Below are 20,309 nucleotides of genomic sequence, written 5' to 3'. Positions count from 1 at the left end.
TGCTTGGAAGTTGCTATTGATTTTTTTCACAATACTTACATTTATGCAAATAAAGTTGTAACACTGTCCTAATAAGATATTTTGCAGATGGTTGTGATCTTTACACAGGGTTGATGATAAACTTTTAACCTGCTGAAAAAGGAAACACAGACTGTTACAGAAACCACTCCTAACCATTATTATGCTTCACATGTCAAAGAACCCATCATGGAAAGTGGTGACTGGTGACCCATTTGTGGTATAATTTACTTTGTGTAACAAGATACACTAACAATTCAAGAGGAAGAAGAAAAATAAGACCGCAAGACAGATCAGATGCTTGTTGCAATCATTTCTATACAGTCCTCAAAGCCAACCCATCCTATTGTCGAAGGCTTTCACGGTCAGAGTTCATTGGTTCTTGTAGGTTATCCGGGCTGCGTAACCGTGGTCTTGGAATTTTTTTTCCTGACATTTCGCCAGCAGCTGTGGCAGGCATCTTCAGAGTAGTAACACTGAAGGACAGTGTCTCTCAGTGTCAAGTGTGTAGGAAGAGTCAGAGAGGGGTTGGGTTTGAGCTGAGTACTGTCCTGCAGACATAATGTGCTAATCATTGTCCTGTAAGTATCAAGATAATGTACTAATGAGAGTGTGGTATGTTAATATGGAAGCATTGTATCCTGAAATGATCTGGTAATGTGTGAAATCTGCATGGCTATTGTTGACTGTAGCCTTTGTTAGTCTGGAGGTTTATCAGGGCAGGAAGCCAAGCCTTATGCCACAGCTGCTGGTGAAATGTCAGGAAAGAAAATTCCAAGACCACGGTTACACAGCCCGGATAACCTACAAGAACCAACCCATCCTCTCTAGAACATTTTCACAAAATCCTAACCTGAGCCGAGCAACCCTGATGAGACTCAAAAGAGGTGCTGTTCTGCTACGTGGAACACAATTGTTACTGACTAGCAGCAAATTTTCTAGAAGATAAGAACGGAAAACCAACCAATCCAGGATGCCAATTCAACCAGACATAGAATTATTACACTTGAAGTTCTTGACAGAGGCTATGTTCAGTGGCTCAAAAACTTTGACAGTCTTTCAAACTGGAATTTCTTTTATTTTGACATGCTGTTGTTATCAGAAACACATACTTACTTTCACATGACTCTTCAACGTTTCATGAAGGAGAAATCCCACCTGCACAGCATTTTCATTTATATCAGTGATAACACAAACTTCTTGTGATATGGCCTCTGATAAAGAGAATTTAAAACCAGGAGAGAAGAACACAGATTCTTATTACTATCACTTCCATAGTATCCCTTCGTGTAGAGTTACATTACAGCTCTTACCTACTCACTGCTTGAAAACCTGTTTTAGTTTCTATGTTCTTCACAGAGTCATATATACATATACATATGTGTATGTGTGTGTATGTGTGTATACACACACACACACACACACACACACGGAATGGGATTTATTTTATTTAAAAAATATTTGTACTGCCTTTCCACCCGATCAAGTCCCCAAGCTGGCACACAAAAAACATTAGAAAAATTAAAAACATTTAAAATTATAAAATAATTCAATAAAAATACATAAAAATACCAGAACCAGGGAGGAGGACCAGGATCAATAACAGTTATTGGGGGTATGCCAAAAGAAACTAAAAAGTCTTCAGCCACTAGCGGAAGATACCAATGGGGGGGGCAGACAAATCTCTCTGGGGAGGGGTTCCAAAGTTTTGGTGTCACGACTGAGAAAGCCCTTTCTCTGTCGCCACCCATCTAGCCTCAGATGGTGGGAGCAACCGAAGTGGGGCCTCTGAAGATGACCAGAGAGACCTGGCATGGAGAAAAAACTGTCATGTCCCTTTAACAGACACTTCCTAGAATGCTATTTGCCAGGCGATAATTTTCCATCTTGTGTGTGTTAGCCTGCCTTGTGCTCAAGTGGTGGTCTTGGTTATGGAGATAAGCATCATGTTTTATGTTCCCAGTGAAGGAATTTAAAATGTTGCATTTTCTAATAGTTGCGACGTTCTGGGCTACAGATGTAATAAATTTGTTTTGTTTCTGTTGAGCGACTTTAACCATTCAGGGGTACATTTCATGACCAATGTCTGGTGTACAAAATTTCAGCTATCTATTGTATAGGTAACCTTAATTTTGCAATTAACTATCGGTGAGTGAGGCATGGGTGGGTTTTTGTGGGGGGGAATAATGTTTTAACTCACCAGTCGATGTTTTATGATGTAATACTGTGGGAAATCTAGCCATAAACTATCAAATCCACACATTAGGTGCTTCCACCTCAAGTACCATTTCTAATAGAATCTGCCACTGTACAAAGTTGTCATTGTTGGTCACTTTCAGGTGTCAGTATGAAAGAAAAACAAGCCCAAGCTGTTGTTTACAGTGGCAAAATCAATATGCATGAAAAACCTGGTATCTCAATCATGCTTCAGGATGAACTATGTACAAACTGAGGTTCAAACCAGTTTCAACTGCCAGGAAATACTCAGCCCTCTATAGTCCTCAACCCATGGGTTCGGATTCTCCAGTGAGTTGTGCAGCCCTCCTGCTACATTGCAAGCTCCTGTGGAGCTGCCTTTTAAATTTTATTTCAAAAATATTTATGCTGCCTTTCCCATGCTCAGTGTGCCCTGAGTCTATAAACCTAGAGGACTATACTCTGCCACAACAAAAAGAAAACATGCAGGCATTCTCAGAGCTTGCTTATACAAGCATGATCTGCACCTGATAACTGCAGCACTCGATATATTTAGCACAATGCTTTTCATTTGAATTTCTTCATATTCTCAGTAACTGTCAAGCGCATGACTCCTCCAACTAGAGAGAGGAGGCCTAGGTTCTAGAACCAGTGCAGAAGACCGTCACTGAAGCAGCCACTCCACTAAGAACTCCCACTGAAGAACAGCAGGAGTCCAGGAAACAAAGGAATACTGGTTCCCTGTTCCCAGAAAGATATCATTGTCTCTTTCCTTCGATTCTGACAACACAGTTCCAGAACCATCTGATACACTTTTATGGTGGGGCAAACTTTGTTTTCCCATCAGTCATTTTTGCAGACCATTGTTTTCCTCTTTGAGATGCAATGAACAAGCCATAGTTTGAAATCAGCAAAGGGAAGAAACATGAACATGCGTGAAGGAAGAGGCATAGGGGAAAGAGGGAGGATGTGAGCCAAAAGGCTCCATGCAGTAATGTCAAAAATGTTGTTCAGGGTTGCATGCAAACTGATCCCATCAGCCTTTGCATGCTCAGTAAGACACCTGGACAAACACGTGTTGGATGCAGAGAGTTGGGTTTCTAGACAATGATAATTATACAGCTTTTTTGGTACTGTACATATAAAATATATTTCAGAAGCACAAACTCTAAAATGAAAACAAAATTAATATCTGATAATAGAAAGCTGCTGTCTTGCTCTTACTCTTGTAACCATCTGCCCCAACCCATCTCCATTCAAACATACAGATTTCTAACATTGAAACAGATCTAGTAATGAAAGTGCAGTTTTTGACAAGTCATACTAAACGCAGGGACAAGTGTACACACACCCAGATATTTTACTACAATTTTTAGAACCCATTACTCAGAAGATCATATGCCCAGTTTCAAACTGAAACGAGAACAGTCCATTCCAAACACGGCAGTGGACTAAATAGGTTCAAAACAGCTTTGGCTGCACAGATGTGTCTCCTTTACCTTCTTATGATGGGCTACAATTGCTGACTATGTGAAGTACTGATGAGCGTTGATTTTATTTAGTACTTTTCAGTGCAATCCTAAGCAGAACTATACCCTTCTAAGGCCACTGACCTGGATGGCCCAGACTACTCCAATTTTGACAGATCTCTGAAGATAAGCAGGGTTGCCCCTGGTTAGTATTTGGATGATAGACCACCAAGGAAGTCCAGGGTCACTATGCAGAGGAAGGCAATGGTAAACCACCTCTGAACATCTCTTACCTTGAAAACCCTTCAGGGTCGCCAACAGTTGGCTGTGACTTAATGGCATGTTTTACCACAAGGCTACAGAGATTAGGGGGCTTAGAAAGGTGTAACTCCTGCTCAGGGCTGCACTGCTAGGCACTTAATTATGCGCTGCACATCTGCACTCCATTCCAGTTCTTTCAAACTGCAGAGGTGGAGAGAGCAGTGGTTGTCCGTACTGCTGGAGATGCTTTACTGCCAATGCAGTGCAACTAAGGATAACACTCAGAAGGATTGTTTGGATAGCAAATCACTTGGCTGCAGAATAATGAGCAATTGCTTTAGAGGTGGCATGTCAAAGCAGGGCACCCTAAGTGGTTTATTGCTTAGGGCCAGTCCCACAGAACACACCAATTAGCAGCCAATTTCAAAAAGTGAGGCTAAAATTTGTTGCCACTTCCAAACTTGAACTTGGGCTCATTGCGCCCTAAGAATTTCAGCAGTTAAATAAGTATACAAATCAGAGCAAGAGTTCTTTAAAAAGATTCCTGTTTCCCACCTATTTTGGATGTATATTTCAAGGTATAATACCTGAAAGGCAGGCAGAATGTTTACATGTTTCAACTAGAGGTTCAAAGATATACTTGCCCTAGGGGCAGAAGTCCTTAAAGAGAATTTTTAAGGATGTTTTTGTACTACCTGGTTTCTAACTATCTTTCTAAATGAGTCATTCTAACTGCAGGATGAGGTTTCCCTATTTGCAGACTAATAATATGAAAAAGACAGACATGCGCCACATTGTCTGCACATGTAGCAAGTTCTTACCTGTTTTGCTTAAAGAGCATTAAAAATGCTTTAAAAAAAAAAGATCAGCGGTCTATTATTTTCCAACACTGGTTGCAAAAGACAGCCTTAGAAAAGCCAAAAGAAAGAATTTTTATTTTTAAAGCAATAATTTTCTGAAGATGGAAATTTAAACAGTTTACATACTACAACCACAATGCTCTGCATCTGAATGATCATTATGTTTTTCTTACCTACATCAGTGCTCAGTTTAACAGAATGGAATGTGTCCTTGTTATCATCGGCTTACTTTGCCGACAGCAGAAAATGTTGTTTGAGCTTTCCTAGAGCATTTGGGACTCATTAACTGTATTTGCATAGGTAGGATTATATTTGTAATACAGATTACCAAATTCTGCTGATATAATTAAAATCAGATGATACACACGTTACTCTTGAACTATTTTAAGCCACTTTTAAAACTGCAATTATAGCAATCACAGTCAAACACTAGATAAGCAAGAGTTTACAATAAACACAAGAAATACACTATTGAATTCATAGGTATTTTTGCAAAGGTTTAAAACAAATAATGTATAAAAGAAATGGACAGGAATCAGTTATATATAGATCAAGGTATATTAATCATCTCTAAAGCAATTTCCAATTATTGTGGTTTATACTGATTTATAGATCTATATTGCAAGGGAAAATTAGATTCTGCAGATATTCTGAGCAAGCAAGAAAAGGCAGAGGAAAAAGTAACTGTTCTTAAAAGGAATGATACAAAGATGTAAACAAGTAGCATTCACACAGCAGCGTTTGTAAAATATTTTCAAAAAGCAAATAGAATAAAGCAAAGGACCATTAAATCAAGTGAATCCTATTAAGTGAATCCAACTGATCTTTAATATTTTAAAAAATTAAAACTTCAAAATTTTCTTGATCATCTTTTTAGGTCATTTTAAATGGATCTGTAAAAAGTAAGTGGCTGTGCTTGGTTTTGAGTAACGTGGAAAACAAGCAGGACAATCCAGTTTGGGCCACTGTATATCACATGAAGCGCCTTATACTGAATCAGACCCTGGGTCCATCAAAGTCAGTACTGTCCACTCAGACCGGCAGCGGCTCTCCAGGGTCTCAGGCAGGGGTCTTTCACATCACCTACTTGCCTAGTCCCTTTAACTACAGATGCCAGGGATTGAACCTGGGACCTTCTGCATGCCAAGCAGAGGCTGTACCACTGAGCCACAGCCCCTCCCCTTGATAACACATATCATTTTTGCAGTATTCATCAACTTTCTCTTCATGTTACAGCTGTGCAGAGCCAATTCCAAAACCCTTTCTTTAGATTAGCCTCATTACGGGTGCCCTGACCTGGATGGCCCAGGCTAGCCCAATCAGTCAGATCTTGGATGGGAGACTACCAAGGAATTCCATGGTTGCTACGCAGAAGCAAGCAATGGCAAACCACCTCTGAACGTCTCCTGCCTTGAAAACCCTCCAAAATCACCATAAGTCGGCTGCAACTTGACAGCACTTTCCACCACTACCACATTTGGGGGTGAGACATGCTCACTTCCAGAGGGCAGCCTCTGATTTAAAGGAAGTGCAAAATAAACCAATAGAGGAGTGTTATGGATGTATAAATTTGCATTTATACAGGTTACAGCATAATCCCTAACCTGGATAGCCCAGGCTAGCCTGATCTCACAAGCAAAACAGGGTTGGCCCTGGTTAGTATTTAGATAAGAAATCAAGGAAGACCAGGGTTGCTATGCAGAGGCAGGCAATGGAAAAGCCACCTCTGAATGGGCAAAAACGCATGGTTGCTTTGAACACATGAACACACTTCTACTGAATCAGACCCTTGGTCCATCAAAGTCAGTATTGTCTACTCAGCCTGGCAGCGGCTCTCCAGGGTCTCAGGCAGGGGTCTTTCACATCACCTACTTGCCTGGTCCCTTTAACGGGAGATGCCGGGGATTGAACCGAGGACCTTCTGCCCGCCAAGCAGATGCTCTCCTTTATTCTCTTTTTCAGCCAGGATTCAGCCAGGATTGAACACGTGTGTTTCACAGTTCTCATTTCTTACTCTGGCTCAGCAAGGGCTTCAATGAGATGGCAGCTTGATTAGTCAGAAAGTGGCTGCTACTACTTGTATGTGCATAGTACCGCTGCTGTATACAGACACTCACAATAAGCCAGCAAAGGATTTTCCACTAAAGTAGAAAACTTACTAAGCTATGGCATGCATAGGCATGCGCTTGGGAAACGGGGGGGGGGGGGGGAAGGTGCACTGAAGTATGTTCAATTCCTGTAAATACCAACATTTGGGAAAATGTGAGTTTCCTTGATAACACATAGTATTAACCTCATGTATTACATTAAATTTAAAAGAAAAATCTTTCAGAATGGTGCTCTATTAAGAATAATATGCTTAAAAGCAAATTTGCTCATTGTAACAACAAAGGTGTTGAAAACTATTTTACAGAAGAATAATTTCTTGGGGCACTTGAAAATTAATTTCCATTCAAAAGAAATAGTGTTAAATAACCCTAATACATTATGCTTGGAGTGTAACATGTTCATAGACACTACAGATAATAGGTTAAATGTATCAAATTCTCAACATGGCAAAATCTGATACTTAAATCCAGAGATTGGAGCCATGAACAAACAAGAAACATCTTTTTACAGACCTGAAAAAAGCCCCAGGTTCACAGAAAAATCTGAAATCTTAAAAAATATAACAGTCAGGAACTTGGCAGTGGAAAGTTCCGTCAAGTCACAGGCCGGCTTATGGTGACCCCATAGGGTTTTCAAGGCAAGAGATGAACAGAAGTTGTTTGCCATTGCCTGCCTCTGCATGGCAACCCTGGACTGCCAAGTACTTATCAGGGCCAAACCTTTCTAGCTTCCGAGGTCTGACAAGATCAGGCTAGCCTGGGCCATCCAGTTCAGGGCATTTGAGAGTTAAAAGCCCCAAAATAATAGAAGCAGTGCCTGTACCATCACAAAAACCAAAGCTCTTAGCAGTGGTTTTTGTGGGGGTTGCTCGGCAGTATTGTCAGTTTTCAACCCTTGAGTTCTGTCAGTAAAAGACAAGGGAGATGATCATTTTTAAGCTTGTTTCAACCTTTGAGAGAAAGCTCATTGGAATGAGGCCTGGCAGCAACCACCAGGTCACGTGATACTATACAACTTGCACGACTCACCTAGGACTGGTCGCTTGCTACTTTTCAACAGCAGCTACTCCGTGAAAACCAGCGTGGTGTAGTGGTTACAGTTTCAGACTGGGATCTGGAATACCTAAGTTTAAACACTACTCTGCCATGGAAGTTCACTGGTTGACCTTGAACCAGTTATACATTCTCAGCCTAACCTACCTCACAGGGTTGTTGTGAGGATAAAATGAAGGAGAGGGCAATGATGTAAGCTTCTTTGGGTCCCCATTGTGGAGAACTGAGGGGGTATACATTAAATAAATAAATAATAAATATAGCCTAAGGCAGGGGGGTAATAAAAGATAGGCTGGTTGGTGGGTGCATGCAGGAAAATAGGAAATAGTGTGGGGAGGGGGATACAGGAGAAATTGAGGTGCCCCTTGCAAGTCCTTGCAGGTTACCCAACATTCAACTAGCCCCAGTCTGACAGCTTTAGCCGTGCAACTGGGTCATAGTTTTCCCAGTTAAAGGCTGCCAGGAAGGTTTTGCTGGTAGGTGAGAAGGAGAGAAGCAGGAAAAGGGAGAGGCTATGGAAGCTTTCAGGGAAGGGCAAGAAAGAACAGTGGGGGAAGGTGAATGAGATACCCCCTGCAAGTCCTTGTGGGCCCCTGCTTGTAATTTATATGATTAAGAAAAAGAGAAACTGGAATGTGAGAAATCAAGTGACTGATTACTTGAACAAAATACAAAAAAGGTAGAGGCAGAAAATAAAAACCAAAGGCTGTATCTGGATGTTTTCAGTTTTTACTAAGTTGTCTGGACATTCTTTGCCAAGAAATGCTCATCATAAACACAGGTATATCGTATGGTTTCAGACTGGCTTGCTTACGCAAATTATTCAGCTTGTTTAGTCTTGGCATCTTTAGCTGCTTTAATAGCTTGTTAGTTTGAGCTTGTATCGCAACCTTGGGTGGGCACAACAAGTCTGCGCAACAAACACAGTGTTGCTTTATTGAGATGATGTGCTCATACCTACGTGTAAAGAAAATATGCAATGTGGTTATGGCTTATTATAACCAATTCTGTATTTGTTAGATGTGAGACACTCTTTTACAAAAATTATGCAGACTGAAGAGGCTACAATTGCTTTAAACAAGAAATATACGAGAGATTAGAAAATGCATCAGAAATCAGTCTTAGATGTTAAAACTGAATCTTTCAGCTGAACTGATATACTTAAATTCAACAACTGCAATCTAATTTGGTTTCCAATTCTTACATAAAGTATAAATACTACTTGTGACTTACTACTCACAAATGCTGAACTTTCAAGTAATTTCACTGAAAACCTTCATTCATATGTGAAGGTTTTCGATTAAATTACTTAAAAGAAATTGTGTGTGTTTGTGAGTGTGTATCTATATCTCTGCCCTGACCTGGATGGCCCAGGCTAGCCTGATCTCGTCAGATCTCAGAAGCTAAGAAGGGTCAGCCCTGGTTAGTATTTGGATGGGAGACCACCAAGGAATACCAGGGTTGCTATGCAGAGGAAGGCACTGGCAAACCACCTCTGTTAGTCTCTTGCCATGAAAACCCCAAAAAGGGGTTGCCATAAGTCAGCTGCGACTTGACGGCACTTCACACACACACACATCTATAGCTGTATAGATACAGATATCACCACCAGTGATCTGGCTGTATGTTCTTTTTGATTTGAGCCAGTGTATCATCAGTCTTTTCAGAGAATTAGGAGGATCCTTCAAAAGGTAAGTCAACATTTGACTTCATTTCAGGTGGCAACTCTGTGGATCTCAGCCAACCATGATGACGGAGGGTGACGGATGAGGCAATGGCTCATGCAGAACAGTCCATTATATGGCATCCAGTGTTCATTTGCTGTTTTGATAACTTTATTGTCTCAGCTTGCAACACTTTAGCCAAGCTACACTTGTCTTTAGGGATTAGGTCTACACAGGTTTACTTGCACTCCCAAGAAAAGAGCAGTTAGACCTCCAAGATCTCTTGATAACTGACAATTCTCATATTGAGGGCAGCTGAAGAGTAACCCCTGCGACTAAGGGCATCACGTTTGCGGCCATCCTTGTCAGAAGGTGTTGAATGTATGCCTTGTCTCATCTGGACCTGGACCTCATCAACCACAAGGGAGGAAGGTGGTGGATGTGTGAAGAGGAATGTACAGTCTTCCTGACATACCGCCATACCTTGTACATGTTGTCTACCTTACGTGAGGTAGATGGGATAGAAACAGTCTTTCCCCATAGAGATGTGGCAATGTCTAGAAAGTCCTCCAACATTGGAAAAGCCACAGAGGCAGGAGTATCAGAGTACAAGACAAAGGTTTGCTCTTAGGCTTGGTGTTAGAAGAGCATACATCCATTTCTAAGGATTTTAATAAAGGCGCAAATCTTCATTTGGGGAGACTGCTGTAGTGTCTGTTACTGCTTCATCTGGGAAGGGATCCGAAGGGAATTTGGAAACAGTATCTGACCAAGAAACCTCTTCTCCATCATCTCCATTAGAGGCATGAGGCAGTGCTAGATCCTGGACTGATGGAACCAAAAAAATTGGATGGGATCCAAATGGAACCAAGAGCAGCTGTGGCATTTGTTATGAATAGACACCCCTCCCCCCATCCAGAACTGTAAGCTGGAGATAGTGCATAAGGATAAGCTGGCCATGGAACATTGTATGGTGCCGATTCAGATGAAATGGACTGCGATCTCTTCGGAACCTTAAGAAGTAGAAGTAGTTTCTGATGAAGTTCACCCTCCAAGAAGGACTCCTCTGGATCCTGCAGGTGTGGAGATGGTGTACGAGAAAGTCGTAATAGCGCTGGGTCCTCATCAAGCATGATCAGTTCCGATGCAGTTGGTTCCAGAACCAAGGGCACAGGCTCGGGTTCTTTCTGACAGTGCAGAACCAATGACTTAACCTAGTGTTTACACTTTGACTTGGATTTTTTTAGGGGGAGATTCCAAGGCGCTATGGTGTGACGAAGCCGGAACTGAGGACCAGAGTTGACGTCCTGGTGGACCCAACACCAGTATAGATCAATGGGAGGAGACTAATTTCAAGGAGGATGGATGCATACATGCGGCAGATGTTTTTAGGTTGCCAGGGTTTCTTAGCTGGTGAGGGCTTTCTCAAAGGACATCTTTTAGCCTGGAAACCCTGTCGCTTTTAGCTTTGGGAGTGAATTGTTGGCAGAGTTGGCACGCCCCAACATTATGAGACTCACCGAGGCAAAGAAGAAATAAAGAGTGCTAGTCGGAGTGAGTCATTTTCATTCCACCCATGGGCACACTTTTAAACTAAGGCTTTTTGTGCCATATTGAACACAACAAAATCACAAATCTTGCAAAGGATGCCAAAATAACAGGTAAGAAGGAAGAAATACGAACAGCACTCTAGAAAAGAACCTCTCCGGTCGGCGGCAAAGATAAAACTGAGGGGAAAGGGCACCGCTCCCTCTCAGAGCGCAACAGTTTTGGCGGGAAACACCTCCTCAGGTGCCAGGTGCCAGGTGGGAGGAGCAGCCTCTCCAGTTCCTTGTGACTAGAAAGTTCTCCTCTGTGGCCAGCCTGCGCAGTCTCGATGCAAGACTGCGTGGAAGAACAAAGATGAACATGTAGTTTAACAAGGCTATGGGTTTTCTTTTAATCTTGAAGATGTTTAAAGAACTATTTATTTTTTTGTAATTAAACATTATGCAAACATGTGCCATGTGTGTTGTTGACTCTGTTGATTACGTTATTGCTGGCTGATCTAGGATCACGATAAAACCAAGCAAAATTAAGTAACTATTGAGATGCGTGAATGAAGCTGGAGAAAGCTTGAAAAAGGAAACTGGTGGCTACTTGGATGTCTTAACCTCAAAATTAGAGGACCCAAAAAGAACGAGTAAACGCACATCTACACAATAAAGCCCCCTCAGGAAAGTACTGGCAACAGTATCTAACACAGTAGAACTTCCTTGCAGCAGCCTCGATATGTAGCATCAAGTACAATGACAACTTTCATACCACTTATAATCATTCAGGGGAAAAGAGCAAAGCCCTGCCAACCATCTTGGGTATTTACTTCCTGTGGCTTTGTTGCCCCTTGGATTGGACTAAGTTTAAAAAAGAACATTTACTGACCCTATTCCAGAGATGATACCAGAAGGTTTAAAAAGCACCAGTGTGGTGTAGTGGTTAAAGTACCGGACTAGGATCTGGGATACCTAGGTTCGAATCTCCACTCTGTCATGAAAGCTCACTGGGTCACCCACTCTCAGCCTAACCTACCTCGCAGGGTTGTCGTGGGGATAAAAAGGAGGAGAGCAAAACAATTTAGGCTGCTTTGGGTCCTTGTTGGGGAGAAAGGCGGGATATAAATAAAGTAAATAAATAAGAGGCTATTCAACATCTTTTCACACCCTCATTTAAAACCATGCATTTGTAAAGGAATTAGCTGAAGTGATCTATATGGCTTTATAATTTATCTATTAGAATTTAAGCTGTTTCAATGCAAAATTAAGATTTCAGCTTGGCTATTTGAGCCAACAGGCACAAGGACAGAAACATACCCTTAATTAAAGATTCAGCTGCATACAGATCCTGCTTGTAGGTCACCTAAAGGGCAGATAAAGTTAATTAAGCTTAACAGAATGAGAAAAATGTAATAAATAAATAAAAGTGGTGCCCAAGGACAGCTGTTCACACTGAAAGACCGCTAACTGATAATATTGTCAATTTCTTAATTATAGCTAGTAGCAAAAGAAATCACAAGAAAAAAAATATATGCTAAAAACGTAAGACATTTTTTCATCAAGCTTTTAAATCTAATACAATTAATTCTAAATCATTCTCTTTGAAAACCTGCAAGAAGCGGGAGATTTACTTTACCTTAAATACTTATCTCATTCATTCTGTAAAAACATACTTAGATAAAATCTGTCAACTGCATTTTCATATAAAAGGAGTTTCTGTATGACATAATCAGCATCACCTAGAGTTAAGAAAGCTATCTCTTTTAACAACCACTAGATATGTGGAAGCCCTAGGCTGCAATCCAAAATGACACTTCCCTGGGAGTAAGTCCCACTGAATAACATGGGACTTTACTACTGAGTGGACCTGTTTTGGATTGCTCCCACAATTATCTAAACTATGGTCAGTTCTGAGCTAAAAAGTATTAAGGTGATTTATAGCTAAAACCTTTTTGTACTGATTACATACAGAAACATAGGAAAGCATCAATCCAAGCTGTACAATTAGGATATAAATATCTAGCCAAGAGCTTCTTGAAGAGAATGCTACTGATTCTTTCTCTGTTTTCAAATATGGGATTGCCACTGGGGAAATGGCAAACCAATTACTTGGAAATATAAGTCAGAAGGAAGAAGAAAAAATGAAAGGATGAAAGATTAAATTAGGAAGGGATAACAAAATCCGCATCAGGAATCCCCAGGGAAACATGCTGACCCTGAGTGCCTTGCACAAGGCTCATGATCCCAGATTAAATTTAAAATAGGAATCTTGAGAAACTTTCTCATCTAAGGGTGTGTGTGTGTGTGGGTTAGTTTTAAGGGAGCAAGTGCATCACCTATAGAGCAAACCTATCCTTTCATTTTTGGGCAATCACTATTGCATTGCCCCATATTCCACATGCTCAATGTCATTGCCAGAAATGTATAGTTCCTGATAACTGAGAAGTCACATGTAAACAGTGAAAAAACAAACAAGCATAATATGACACTTTCCAGTGTTTACTGCTCTGTTGTGCACTATAACCACACACTGTATACAATATATCTGCCACACGGTGGTAAACATTTCATTTAGGTGGCTCCTCAATATCAGGATCAGATTTTTTGCTTTTTCTCTCTCTCCAGAAATCAATTGTTCCTGTGTTTTTTTATAGGAAATGTAAAGGAACACTGCTTAAGATCAACATTTAAGCGCAGCTTATGCCAGCAAGTTATACATATTGATACTCTTAACCTTTAACATTTCAAAACCTTTGAGTATTATCAGGTTCAAGACTTCATCACTTGAACCACTGCCCTACACCTTCTCTCCTGAAGCCTACCTGGGAAAGAAAGAATTTTCTCCAAGAACAACCTGAATGGGTCAAACAGGAATGTACAAGGGTAGCCTACTTCTAACAGCACAATCCTGAAGGGGGGGTTGTTGGAGCAGCCAGAGACCACAGCTACGCCGCTTCCTGAGAGGCTCGCAGCAGCGCAGTGGGGAGATGCGTTTCACGGAGCTATGCCAGGCTTTTCATAGTTGTACCTTCGTGCCTGCAAAAGGGGGTGTTCCCATCACAAAAGGGGTTAGCTCCCCTGGATGCCCAGGAATGCTCTTTGGACGCCGGCGGGAGCCCTTACACCAGAGATCTGGTGACGCCCAGGCGAGGCACTGCCGCACTGCTCCCCCTCCCCCGCCAGCATATGTTTCCCTGCACCGGCGTAGATCCCCATTTTGACAGCGTAGGTAACATCTACGCTAGCACCGGGGTCACGCCAGCTCCTATCCTCTTTCGCCCCCCTTTTACAAATGGGTTGTAAGTCGCTGACCATCCATCCCGCAGCAGCATTGCCATAGGTTGCAGAACTCTTTGTAGACAAAAAGCCAGATGGCTTCAGTGAGGAGGAGAATCTGATGAAACTGCCTCTCCTTCCTCTTCTACCAGTGGAAAATCTGTAAGTTCCAACCCTCATAAATTGAGAGGTGCATCCATCATCTCCTTGACCAATATCATTTCAAAAGCTTCCCTTATACAACAAACTATTGCTCCTACCTTCCATAGGTCTGAAGGGCCTTCAATGAGTTTAGCCGTTGTTTTGCTGTACTTTAGAGCCAGATGCAAACATTCTGTTCCATAATCCAGGTCATAGTCATTACACTGTAAGAAATGTTTACAAATAAACTGTAGTCTAGAGAATACATGTATATAAAATACAACATTTTAATTTAAAAGCTATGTATTACGTGTGCTACAGTAGGAGTGACAGCCAATCTCAGCAGGTAAAACACAGAAATAACCATAGAAAGCCATAAAGCAGTAGATTATTTCCTGACCCAAAATATTTAGCACTTCATAGCATTTGGATTAGTCCTCTGTCAGCTGTACCAACTGATAATTACACATAATGGCTTTCTAGGCCTTTGATTTCTTAATAGATTTTCTAAACTTGGCACAGTAGTACACCCACACACACCCTCAATATTTCATTTGTAAAATATTGGGAAGAAATGTAATATTAATTAACAAGAATAAAGAAATCTTATAATCTAATAGCAATGTCAGCCAAATCTTTGGATACTTAAATCCAGTGACTAAACCTGTGAACAGGCAAACCAGTTCTACAAAACTGAAAAGGGTCCCAGGTTTGCAGAAAAATCTGAAATCGTAACAAACAAACAAAAAAACATTGGGGTGGGATGAAAAAAAATCCAAAAATGTTAAAAGGAGCGCCTGTAGCTTTAAGCAATGGATTCCCTCAATGGCCTTTGCTAGGCAATCAAAGCCTTCATGGTTTGGTTCTGTGAGTAAAAGCAAAGGGGAGGAGGCAGAGCCCTTTCCAAGCCTATGTTGGCCTTTAAGGAGGGCGTATTGGGGCCAGGCCTGACTAGGGTTGCAAGTTCCAGGTTGGGAAATTCCTGGACATTTTGGGGTGGAGTCTGAGGAGGGCAGGGTTTGGGAAGGGCTCAGATGGATATATGGCCACAGAGTCCACCCTCCAAAGCAGTCATTTTATCCAGAGGGACAGATCTCTGTCATCTGGAGTTCAGTTGTAATTCCAGATCTCCAGGTCCCATCTGGAGGTTAGCAACCCTAGGCCTGGCAGAAACCTCTGGGTGACTTGATGCCACCTGACTTCCATGACTCAACTAGGCCTGGCTGCTTGCTACTGTTCAGTAGGAGCCACACTATGAAAGCCAGTGTGGTGTAAGAGAGAGCTTTGGAGTAGGGTCTGTAAGATCCAGGTTCAAATCCCCATCTTGGTGTGGAAGCTAATTGGATGATTTTAGGCCTATCACATACTTTCAGCCTAGCCTACCTCACAGGGTTGTTGTGCAGATAAAAAGGAGAAGAGGAGAATAATGTAAACTGCTTTGATCCTCACTGTGGAGAAAGGTGAGGTAAAATTAAGTAAATAAATAATAAATATAGCTGAAGATGGGAGGGAGATAAAAGGTAGGTTGGTGAATGGCTGACAAGGAGAGAATGAGGCAGGGAAAGGGATATGAGGGTTGTCATGAGGGCGGAAAGAGGACATAGTGGTGGGAGGGGAATACAGGGGAAAGTGATGTGCCACCCCACAAGTCCTTGAGGGTTCTATACCATTCAACCCTAAGGGGGAACTAATCTCTGTTGTTGGGAGATTTATTGTGATTCCAGGAGATCTCCAGGCCCCACCTGGAAGTTGGTAAAACTAGAAGGAGAGAAGGAAAAAGGAAAGGGGGAGACACTATGGGGGAATTCAGAAAAGATAAGGAGGAAATAGTGGGGGGGGAGGGAAAATTAAATGCCTCCCACAAGTCCTTGCAGTCCCCAAGTGTACAAATTAATCTAAAGGTTTTTCTGTATGCACCTAACCATAGCATAACCACAGCAAAAAAATTCAAGGCTGAAAACCTTGCAGAGTCTTCCACAACAACAGGAGTATAAACTAACAAGTTTGTCAAACTAAAATAACTAGCAAAGCACCTATTCATTATAACATGATATCTTGGCTTGGCAACCAAAGATATAATTATGTACAGTAAAGAAGTCTTCTTGGGCACCACCCCTAGAGGGAAACCCTCAGGCTGGGAAATGGGTTGAGCTGAAAGGGCCAGCCACCCTGCCTGCTGCGCACGCCTTGGTGACCTTCTGGGCCATGACAGCGGGCATGAGATTGCCACAATCTGTGGGAACACGGGGGCCTGCAGAAACTGCAGCTAAAGCCGTCACGAAGGTATCTAGCAGCTGACCTCTTGGGGTAATTGGCCAGCAAAGGAATGGGGCATGAAAGTGAATGGGGATCCCGGCCAGGCTCAGATCTGTAGCATGATGGGTGGGGAAGTTACTTGGCTGCTCTGGCAGCGGCAACACCTGACCCTCCATCTTTTCTGCCTCCTCAGTTGGCAGAGGACCAGAACCCATGAAAGGGCTGTGATGTGTTGACACCCCACAGACAAGACAGCCTGGGGTGAGGGCCAAGGCAGGCGTTGCAACTGTGGTCAATTTCGCATCTGGCCCTCTGATACTTTCCTTGATTGTATTCCCAGCAGGATCAGACCTGACCTTGAAATGGGCCCAACTGTCAACTGTTACAGACTCATGGGCCTCCCAAAGATCATCGCCAACCTAGGATCCTGACATGCCAATCAGAGCCTGGAATGGGTGAGGGCCCAGCAGCAGCCAAGCCAAGTAGGGAAGGGGGGTTGGGTTGGACTGGAAGCTCTGAGTTCCGGGGCTGCCCAGAAGTCCGCCCCTACTTTCCACAGTGGCCTGGAAGAGCAGAATGGTTGGGCAAGGCTGCCGAAAGGCCCCTGCCCACCAGGCTCCTTGCTGCCAGCTAGAGCCTCTGAGGCAGCTCTTTTTGCCTCGCTCCCAGCCCCATGGCTGCAAACATTGCGGCAGATAAGTCTGGAGCTGGAGCTTCCTATAGAAATTTCAGCATCTCAATGCCTCTCTGTTTTAGTGACAACAACAGTTGCATTTTTCAGAAGTCATGGAGCAAAACTGGTCAGCAGAGCTGAAGTTTGGGTTGCCATAGACAGAATTCCTCAACTGGTGAGACCAGCTACCAAGCCAAGCTTGACTGCCACTATTTGCTATGCTGCACTGAGAAGACCAGGACAGACTTGCTGCCATTGTCTAACGCAAGGTCTTTCTCCATTTTCATGCTAGAGGAAAGGAAGATAAACCAAATAAAATCCAAGTATAACCCAAAGGGGATTTAGATTTTTATTTTATGCATCACATTTTTATTCTACCCTTCCTGCATAGAGTTCAAGATGTCATACAGAGCATCCTTTTAAAAAGGTAAAGGTCCCCTGTGCAAGCACCGGGTCATTCCTGACCCATGGGGTGACGTCACAGCCCAACGTTTACTAGGCAGACTTTGTTTTACGGGGTGGTTTGCCAGTGCCTTCCCCAGTCATCTTCCCTTTACCCCCAGCAAGCTGGGTACTCATTTTACCAACCTCGGAAGGATGGAAGGCTGAGTCAACCTTGAGCCAGCTACCTGAAACCAACTTCTGTTCATTTTACCCTTGCAATAATTCCGGGAGATAGATTAGGATGAAGTCATAGGAGACTGAAGTCATACGAGTGAGTTTCATGGATGAGTGGGGATATATGGGAATACAGATTTATATGAACAGTATGGTTAAAATGTAAACAAAGCGGCAGTAGTGACAATGAGCTTGCATTTTACAAGCTTAGTTAGAGCATAACTTCAACCAGAAGTTGAACAATGATAAATGCTAGTTTAAGCAATGTAGAAAATGATGTTGAACAATTACCCGTCTTCACTCACTGGACCAACAGATTTTGAAAGACTGCAGATATATTCAGAATTTACCATTTCAAGAATGAAATTTTATATGAACCTGTTACATGGGGTACTTAAAACAATGATTAAAACATCATTTTTGATTGTTCATTTTTTTTAGACATCACGTTGGGACAGAACTTCCTATGAGAAATATCCAATAAAAATATGTGATTATCCCGTTAGCAAATGGCTCCTTTTTAATTTGTTTTCTCTCTTTCCCAAAGTGGGACAACATTTCTTTATATACAAAAAAAACAAAAACTTGGCCATAATTACATGCCAAAGTTCATACTGTATCCTGAATCTGCCATTATGCCAAAGAGATAATCAAGTGCAGAGCTATCTAAAGTATTTGAGTTCACTTGGACCACCAATCTTGTTTTAGATTTTGAACACATTAAAACATTACTGAACTTAAGTCTCATGAAATTATTAATCAAAACTGTACAAGACTTGTTTAGACTCTGCCTTCCTGCAACACAATGAGGTGGGCAGATGGTGTATTCAGGCTTCCTGCTTATGCTTTGAGTAATACAAGTATGAATGGGAACTGCCATAAAGAAATGGAAATTGGAAGCAGATGAAATTCCCTTAGTTATTTTTTTTTAAAGTCAACATAATTTGAGCCTGTTTCTTCCTTGTTCATACCAGGACAGTGTATGGTCAAAATTAACATTCACTACAATATAACAATCAAGGCGGCAAAGCTCTTATATATTTTTACTTTTGTGACTGGGGGTGGGGGTGAAATTACTTAAATCTAGAAGTGTGTTGCAGAACTGTAAGAGAGAAGTGCTACCACCAAAATGAGGAAACTTTGGGGGGAAAAACTCAGGAAAACTTCAAGTACAAACTAAAATAATTATGCCATGAGTTTAAGCTAACCGTGTCCTGCTATCACACTCAGCTTTATATACCAGTGTTGAACTTTAGAAATATAAAACCTAGAAAATATTAGATGTCATTCATATTAACCATAAAAATATGGAAGAGAAGATTTTCTGCAGAATTAAACACACCTTGCTTTTAGACAGATAGAATATCAGTTATCTTTACAGAAGAAATCAAGCATTCTTTCTAACCTAATATTCAAAATTGACTCTAGCCTTTGGGATAATTAGAATGTAAAAAACTGAAAAATTCCCCTTCCCAAACAGAGATGAATGTTGCTTAACATCTAATTTGTAGTCCTTCGTGCTTGCTCTCTTGACCAGCAAATATTGCCACATAAGAGAATTTCTGAATTCTTTGGATATCCTCCTGAATTTTTTTAATTCAAAAGCTGAATTGTTGGCACAAGCCAGACTCTAATTTGACATAGGCCAACCCTACTACAACTTCCTATGCCACAATCAATACCAGGAGCAATTTTTCATCTTCACTTTCTACTCAAGTCCTACCATACTAACAAATGTGTTTAAGAGTTTCTTATGGGTTTAGGTAACTGAGACCATATGCTTCCATTTTGCTACATATACTTACATGCATACTTTCTAGCATAATCTTAAATATTAGCTAAGAAAATTTCTTATTAGTAATTCCAAGATGGTTGCAAACCCCAGCTAACCTCTGTTAATTAACCTCTGTTAATGTTCCATAATGCTTAGAGAGCAATCTTTAACTGGTCTGCTCAAAATCCTACTCAATTCTATTCAGTGATGGGTATTCCCAGGGAAGTGTTGTTAGAATTGCACTGTTTATGTTATGTTATAACACACAACCTACACTCCCTACAGGAACTGAGAACAGCTGAAGTTAGAAGTAGGGCTTCAACAGCCATTGCCCTGAAGGTATATACTTCCAGGTGAGGCTGATTATTGACGCTGTTCTGCCTTTCAAGAAAAAAAATGTGAAACCAAAG

The 20,309-nt window shown here is 41.6% G+C and overlaps 1 protein-coding gene across 1 annotated transcript in view; it reads right to left on the bottom strand.

The window, feature by feature from the left end:
• CRPPA (CDP-L-ribitol pyrophosphorylase A) overlaps positions 1-20,309 on the bottom strand; it is an 83,915-nt gene that overhangs the window by 29,625 nt on the left and 33,981 nt on the right. Inside the window, exons 4-7 of the mRNA XM_056857086.1 lie at positions 14,698-14,802; positions 12,479-12,524; positions 1,135-1,232; positions 40-132 (exon numbers count right to left, since the gene is read on the bottom strand). Of these exons, the coding sequence (XP_056713064.1) occupies positions 40-132; positions 1,135-1,232; positions 12,479-12,524; positions 14,698-14,802 (342 nt within the window). The remainder of the gene's footprint in view (positions 1-39; positions 133-1,134; positions 1,233-12,478; positions 12,525-14,697; positions 14,803-20,309) is intronic.

This window comes from Euleptes europaea, chromosome 11 (assembly GCF_029931775.1).
Source record: "Euleptes europaea isolate rEulEur1 chromosome 11, rEulEur1.hap1, whole genome shotgun sequence".
In the NCBI taxonomy this organism is placed as follows: Eukaryota; Metazoa; Chordata; class Lepidosauria; order Squamata; family Sphaerodactylidae; genus Euleptes; species Euleptes europaea.
Note: the sequence above shows the minus strand (reverse complement) of the source record. Positions and strands in the feature narration are given on the sequence as shown.